The sequence below is a fragment of the Portunus trituberculatus genome, chromosome 46 (assembly GCF_017591435.1).
Source record: "Portunus trituberculatus isolate SZX2019 chromosome 46, ASM1759143v1, whole genome shotgun sequence".
NCBI lineage: Eukaryota > Metazoa > Arthropoda > Malacostraca > Decapoda > Portunidae > Portunus > Portunus trituberculatus.
The window spans coordinates 6,534,752-6,542,251 of NC_059300.1; the positions used below are offsets into that span (position 1 = coordinate 6,534,752).

Sequence of the window (7,500 nt, forward strand, 5' to 3'; positions counted from 1 at the left end):
TTAGGGCTCTCTCTCTCTCTCTCTCTCGTTCTTAAATAACTCAGAAACCTACCTGGCTCACTCTTTAGCACACATCGCTGGTCCTTCTCTGCTGCCGTCCGGTCCTCGACTGGTTATCTTCTTCCAGTTCTCGATTCAATAGGGACAGGGCTCACTGATGTTCGCTTGTTTGTGTTTGCTGGTTATCGACCCTAATTCTTCTTCCGTAAGCTTTAATGTGATTTTGTTTGGCAATAGTATGTAAGTTTTTCTCTCATCTTTCTTACGTAATAGTTCAAGCTCTGGCCGATAGTTTGAAGTGTACTATATAGGTATTATATCAGGAAGTGACGTAACTTCTTATAAAATGGAGGAAGATCTCAGTTTGTATACCTTCCTATCCTCACTATACAAGTAGCATATCTATTGTGTCGGTAACACACTATCCTCAATATCGTTTGTGTATTCATAAGCGAGGATTTGCGTATATATTCAAGGGAAAGATATTAAAATAAGGCAACCCATTACTCTTGTTCATTTCCTTCAATTATCTTGCTCTTTCTAGTCTCTTAAATTATTAGTTGAAATGTATTAATCCTTACTCTTAATAGTTATCATGTTTTGTTATTTGTCTTCAATTGACCAATCATCTCATATCCCTTTTTACCAATCCGTTATCAGTACAGCTAGTGACCGGTGAACCATCGGAGGGGAGGGAGGAGAGGAAGGAGGCAAACACAGGAATACGAGGGCTTGTAAACATGTATAATCTAATGGCACAGTATGTACAAGTATGTGTTGATGTTTTAAGAGAAAATACATTGGGTATTGTCATCTTAAAAGCGATACAATAATATTATGAATAATTAAACGTACAGTTCAGGTGAACAGGTGTAGGAAAACGCTGGTTGGGCAAGTTTGTCCTGGAGGGCGGGGGCGTGAATGTCAAGCCGCCCTTCCTCCCACGCCCACAACTAGGCACACACAGGCGCGCACACTTTAGTCCGAGAACTTGAACACACGCCCATGTCACAGCCACCACGGACAAGACACACACGCACACATACACGCATACACACGCACATGCTTAGCGAGACCCGTCCGAGTCAGTCTCGGAGCGCGGTCGGTGCACCAACATGTACTTGAGAGAGGCAACTTCCGTCGCCAGCCGCTCCAGTTCCGACTTGAGGTGGGTATTCTCGTACTCTGAGGAACTCTCGCCGTCCAGTGCGTGCTGCTGCTGCTGTTGCTGCTGGGGTGGATAAGCGCTCATGTGCTGCTGCTGTTGGTGGTGTTGCCGCTGTTGGTGCTGTATGTGGTGGTGCTGGTGCTGATGACTTCTGTAACTACTGCTATCGATAATGGTGCAACCTGAAGGTGAGCCCGATGGGTTCTCCGACGGGCGGTGGTAATCGGAGCAGGAGGATGAGGTGGAGGAGTAGCTGATACCAGAATCCCGCTCATCTGAGGATCCTACGGAGTCCTCAGCGGGGTCCTGCTGGTGGTCATTGGGCTCAGACTTGATGGCTTGGAGGGCAAGAAGGGAGTGGGCGGCAGCGTCCTTGTCGCCGAGATGACTCTTGTGACGCAGCTTGTGTGGCAGCGACATGCCGCACTCGGGGGACCTGCGGCACAGCTCAGGATCGCTAGGGGAGTAGTCCATGCGTGAGACGGCGGGCGAGGGCGGCGAGTGGGAAGTGGGTGGGGATGCAGAGGTAGGGTGGGCTGAGAGATTGAGCGCGGACGAGCTGTTATAATAGAGGTCGCTGGTGGAGGCTGGAGGATACTGCTGGTGATGAGCCGGCGGGGAGGTGCCATAGCTGGACTGGTCATGAAAGTCGTCCATCTGGGAGGCTCCGTGAGACGGATAGTGGGCGTAGCTTTGCGGGGACGTCGGTTCGTCATGCGGGTAGGGTGACTCACAGACACTGCCGCCACTGCTTTTCTTGGATTCCCCGGAGGGGCTGAGCAATGAAGTGACGGACGGGGGACTGCCCAGGGCAAGCAGCGCCTGGGAGAATTTAGTCCGCTTGTTAACGGCGAGGATCTGGTCAGACTGGGGCATGCTGGACAGGACCTGATCCAAGTTTACCAAACTCTCGCCCAGAATGCCGTACTTATCCTTGATTGCAGTAAGCTGCGCCTTGAGCACGTGATTTTCCTTGGACAATTCGATCACCCGCTGCTCCAGGATCATGTCGTTGAATCGCCTCTTCTCCCGGGACCGCTTGGCAGCCTCGTTGTTGCGGCGTCGTCGATCCCAGTAGGACTCATCCTTCTTGCTATCCGGGATGAACTCGCGCTGCTTGCGCTGCGTAAACATGTCCTTCTTGCGTAGCGCGGCGATCTCCAGGGTGGAGGGTAGATTGAGACCAGGGGCACCCAGACCAACAGGGGTATCCTGGGGGCCGGTCATAGAGGTATTCTGGCCCTGCTGCTGGCTCGGCTTCTGATCCATGAGCTGAGACGCAGGGTAGCTGGAGTGCAGGAGCGAGGGAGAGTTGTATCCGCCCAGGCCAGTCACAGGTGGGGTGAGTGGGATCAGTGCCGGGTAGTTGACCGGGCAAGACTTCACTGTCTCAGCAACCATAATTCGATGCTGAAGAACATCTGCCAAAGAAGAAAATACTGTTTAGCGAATGTGACTCCAAACCAAGTGTTGTTAAGATATCAATTCAATATAAAACAAACACCCAGGCATGCAATCCCACCTAGCTCTAAGGGTGCCGAACCACATCGTGGTGCACCGCCCCTATAACTGTTCCCCGCCACCGCGAGCTCAGCACTGGATGGCGGCATGATACAGAGGTCGAGGCGCCTGCTATCCTAAAACACGCAGCGTTCGGTACGGCCTGGCGAACAGGAAGGTTCCTGTTGCCAACACTGACCTTGACCACCAGCGGCAGGAACACTACGGCACTCCCTTGAAGACGGACCCAAGCGCGCAACAACAAGCAAGCGAGAGAGAGAGAGAGAGAGAGAGAGAGAGAGAGAGAGAGAGAGAGAGAGAGAGAGAGAGAGAGAGAGAGAGAGAGAGAACGAAGGAACTGAAGTTCTTGTCTTCCGGTGTGGTGCGTGGGGCCACCAGCTTACATGAGACAGCGGCCACCGACCCCGGGGGCCCCGCGGGGTGCTCGTCCCGTCCTCCCCCTCCCCATTTGCCCCACGACACCTGGATCCCTCCCCACCGCCACTTGGTTTAACGCTGCAGACCACGACCACCGTCACCACCTCACACAGTCGATGCCCCACCTTGCTACTTCATTACACTGCCACGTCACACACGTTCTCGCATCGCAGCCGCAAAAGGAGACGTTGTCTCACCGCATTCTCATTCTGAATGCTTGATTATACCACGAGAATCTTCAGTCGTCGCCTTTAAGTGAAGCGAAGGGTCCCCGCAGCAACAATAAATGATAACTGTCGCCGTGGATGGCAGCAGCGCTGCCGGTGGCCAGCACAACACAAAACATAGTGCAGGAAGGTTGCGTAAAGTGCGGCGTACGTCCAACGCTAGCCCTCTCTGTCTGCTTGTCTGGTCGACATGCACTACTACAACGCCACACGCCTTTACATGGCCAAAGGGGCACTAAGGATTGTCATCAGCAACTATACCTTCTACAAAAAAAACATGCCGGGGCCGCTATTGCTAAGCAGAGTGCTTGTGGGGGAAGGAAGAGGCGGGAGGTGGGGGTGGGGAGTGTGGGTGTGGGAGAGGCATAGTGGGGGGATAGTGGGATAAGAGGGTGGGGGATGTCTGGCTGGGGCGGAGTATAGTTCACACAAAGGAATCCGTCGCACCAAGGCTCCTCTGGCCGCCACCATAACATGTTTCACATTATCAAGGTTTCAGGAACAACCTCGACCAAGATACAGAAAGCAGGAGTGACGTAAGAGTGTACACACCAGTGCGACACACACAAACGCACGCACACTCGCGCGCCTCCCAGGGTCCCCAATCCCCTGCTCCCCGAGCTTGGGTACGAATGTGTGTTCGGATGCCTGCGTGAGTTGTAGCCGCCAGCGTTTTACCTGCCGGCAGCCAGCCACTCTGTTTGGGTACGAACTGGGTCCACTAGGGACCTTTTTGCTTGCCGACGACCGATGTATTAATAGACCAATGCACCGAGAAGGCTTGGATGTGCCTCACAGCATGTCCTGACCATCAAAATTGGTTCTGAATAGGAAGATAAGACGCGACGGACGAAGTCGCCGCCGGAAAACGTATTACGCAGACAAAGATTACGACACCAACACACCAAGATATTTGTTATTGAGGTCCTCACTTATTCTCAACGCCCCTCCTTACGCCATCTATCACGACACCTGAACTTAATTTGCATGAATAATTACTAAATTCATTCAAAGAATACATGACATGCCAGTCAGCACACAAGGTACACCACACTGAAATATTATGACTAAAACAGTAGCCTGGGTCGTCTCCAGTACTCACTGTCACTGTCGCTGAGGTGGGTCCAGGCAGGGGAGTGTGTGTGTGTGTGGACGCAAGCAGAGTACAAGCGCTTCCTGGCCGTAGCGACGCGCGCCAGCTATTGGACTGCTCGTGTACTAACAACCACCACCAACGGAGCCTTTGCTGTCCTCAACTGCGGAATTTTGGTGCGTTGCCAATTTGTTCCTGGAGCGAGGAGCAACACAGGGGACGGCCCAGCACTCTCCCAGGCCACCGCCTTGCCCTCATGCAACGGCTAAACCACGGCGGGAAACAAGAATACTCTTCAGCTTGTAAGACAAAACTTGAAACACCCGCCCACGAAACTAAATGAGACTGAACGAAGGACTGAGAGATATTTCGAGCGTGGGATGTTACAACGTGATAGTCCGAAGCGTTGCGCGCAACCCCGGCCTCGGCATGCTGCCTATAAAGGTAACACTTCCCTCTGCCCTCCCCTATTCCCGTCTCTCTATCCCGAGGCAAGCCTCGATCTGCTGCCACGGCTCTTCTCGTGCCTATCCAGTCCCGTAACTGCGAAGTGAACCTAACAAACAAATATTTTTATTAACAGCACTTATACAGATATAAAAGGATGTTTTCTTCGGGGAAATTCTAGGCAAGTGCAACTATTCTGGGAGGTAGAGATGTTGCCATGACGACCACTGGAGGCAGGTGGGCGGCTGGTCACGTGAGCCGCCTACCAGGTGCCCTCATACAGTGACCTGGGTCGAGAGTTTGACCAGCCACTCCATACCTGACGTGACTATTACCTGATATATATATATATATATATAATAAAAAATATAACAAAAAAAATAGAGCATTGTGTACCATGTCCAAGCAGAGCAAGCCGCCTCAATGAAATAAACATCTGAGGACAAGACGTGCAACATTAAGCTAACGAAACTAATGTATCGAAAAAATAAAAATCTTATATTGAAGGCCCGCCCCTCTGAGACTCCTCACCATTAATTGCAACTACTGAAAGCACGTCACCTGATGCTGATGACCCACACAGCCTTCTTCCATTATCTGCTTCATGCAGAAAAGTGCGAGTCAATCCATGACAGGAGAATCGGACGCAACTTCAGCATCCTCACCTTACATAACTCTGCCGCCAGCCCGCCCGCCCGCCCGCTAACTTCGCAACTCATGTAACTGTGGCGCTCGGCACGACCTCGCGGGTTCTGGCAGACCTTGCACGCTAGGAGGGAGGCAACAAGGCGGCGGTAAAGTGGCATCAATAGGTTATCGAGAGGCTCACACACCCGTTGGGGAGGGAAGAATGTGGGGGAATATGGCGACGCCTCATGTTCCCAATGCCCCTGAGCCGCTTTGCACGTCCATCCTAAGCTAACTGACACCCGCTTCATGTCACATGGCACTGCTATTACCTCCCCTTCTCTTCCCTTTACCAAATCTTGGGCCGCCCTTCTTAAACATGCCGCCACGCCTTAGTTATCAAAGCAGCAGGCAAGCACCCACGAATGCACTAATACACTTACGTAAGTCCTTACTCACGGCCTGGCCTGTCTTTCGACCGTTAGTGACGAAAATGAGGGAGGGAGGAGTCATGATGCAGTAAGAAGGGAGGAGAGAGGAAGGAGGGAGAGCGACACGTGCAGTCGCCCTCACGTGTCTCCACCTCACGGGGCTCGAGGTGGCAAGGCTCAGATGCGTCTCAAGAAAGCAACATTTCATTTTATTTATAATGTACTTTCTTCCTTGAAGAGAAACCACTGCTGCCCCAGGAACACCCTAAGTGGCAGCCGAGCGGGGAGAATATGGGTACGAAAAAGGCTGCATAGCGAGCGAAAGCAAGTGGTAAGGGTGAGAGCGAGGAAGGTGCAATGAGGGTGATGACGTAACATTTCAAGTCGCGTTGTTGCCAGGACTCTCTGGATCACACTGGTAAAGACAGCGCCGCGGCCCCCCATTATAACTACAGTTGCAGTAGTGATGCCGGGGCTCCTTCAGTTATTTATTCATTTTTTTTTTTTTTTTTTTTTTTGGTCGGGAGTTGTTGCAAAGTCGTGAACCGCTGTCACCCGCTACCTACCCGCCTCTGCCGGTTCTGTTACGCTAACCAGCGGCCCCAATGACTTCTTGAATGAGATTCACTTATCAACTCGTTGCTTGGCGGGCTATCTGCAGTGAGAAAAGACGCAAGCACCACACAGTTGACCTGCCTGTAAGGATAAAAAGCAAACAACCTTGACATGTTCAGCTTCCCTCCGTCTGCCGCATCCACATATACGCCCACCAGTGTCATTTTCACATTTAACTTTAACCGTCACAAGTCCCTGGTAGCCACACATGGCCCGCGCGGCCGTCTTGTAGGGCGTGTCGTCCCTTACGACCTCAGTAATGACGTTTAACGCGCGGGTGGTTCACCTCAGCTCGTCACAAATCTGGTCGAGTTCACGCTAGCAAGCCGAGGTTTGGAGCTCAGTTCGGACTGACGTACCAACGCGATGATCACACAACATGGCTTAACAAGACTACTTGGAACAAGCGCGAAAATAGTGCGCGCACGCATCTCTCTTGAAACAACGGATACATTCTAAGTATCAAAAATACATACACACGTCACAGGATGAAGGGGATCCTCAATCAAAGCAATTTCTTACAATACTTGCTGGAGTCGCAGATGGCCACGTGCTGACAACGTATCACCAGTGGCTTTGCAACATGGCCACGCGATGCGATACCCATGCACTCATGTCTTCTAGTCTAACACTAAGTCCCAAAAAAAACATCGTTCGAATTGAAATAACTAACAACTGAGAATATTGCTGTCGCTCACAAGTTTTTGATTATCCTGAACACCTATGTTTATAACTAGTAGTTGTCACTGCCCACTTTCCACTTACTGTTGCTATGCATTACGGCCGTCATGGTGACCCACAACACTATAGAACTGTGAGTACGGCCAGGGGAAGCAAAGTGGCACCAACCAATGGCACCAAGCTGCTCACTGCTACAGCCACACGTACAAGTCAATTTCAACTGGGTTAAGACAAAGTTTCCTCACAGCACAAACACGACTGAAACTATCGCGT

The 7,500-nt window shown here is 51.5% G+C and overlaps 2 protein-coding genes across 3 annotated transcripts in view; both read right to left on the reverse strand.

The window, feature by feature from the left end:
• Window positions 1-134, reverse strand: part of LOC123520327 (neurogenic locus notch homolog protein 1-like) — a 62,315-nt gene extending 62,181 nt beyond the window's left edge. The window contains exon 1 of the mRNA XM_045282539.1: window positions 53-134. The gene's annotated coding sequence lies outside the window, so the exon portion shown is untranslated. The remainder of the gene's footprint in view (window positions 1-52) is intronic.
• Window positions 135-723: 589 nt separating this feature from the next.
• The window catches only part of LOC123520328 (nuclear factor interleukin-3-regulated protein-like), a 79,311-nt gene continuing 72,534 nt past the window's right edge, over window positions 724-7,500 (reverse strand). The window contains exons 1-2 of one of the 2 annotated variants that reach the window (XR_006679227.1): window positions 4,436-5,428; window positions 2,451-2,589 (exon numbers count right to left, since the gene is read on the reverse strand). Coding sequence is in view for 1 of the 2 variants with exons in the window: in XM_045282542.1 (XP_045138477.1) it covers window positions 1,067-2,589 (1,523 nt within the window). In the remaining variant the exon portion in view is untranslated. Of the gene's footprint in view, window positions 2,590-4,435; window positions 5,429-7,500 lie in introns of those variants that run through there. The other variant, XM_045282542.1, reaches the window with a different exon arrangement.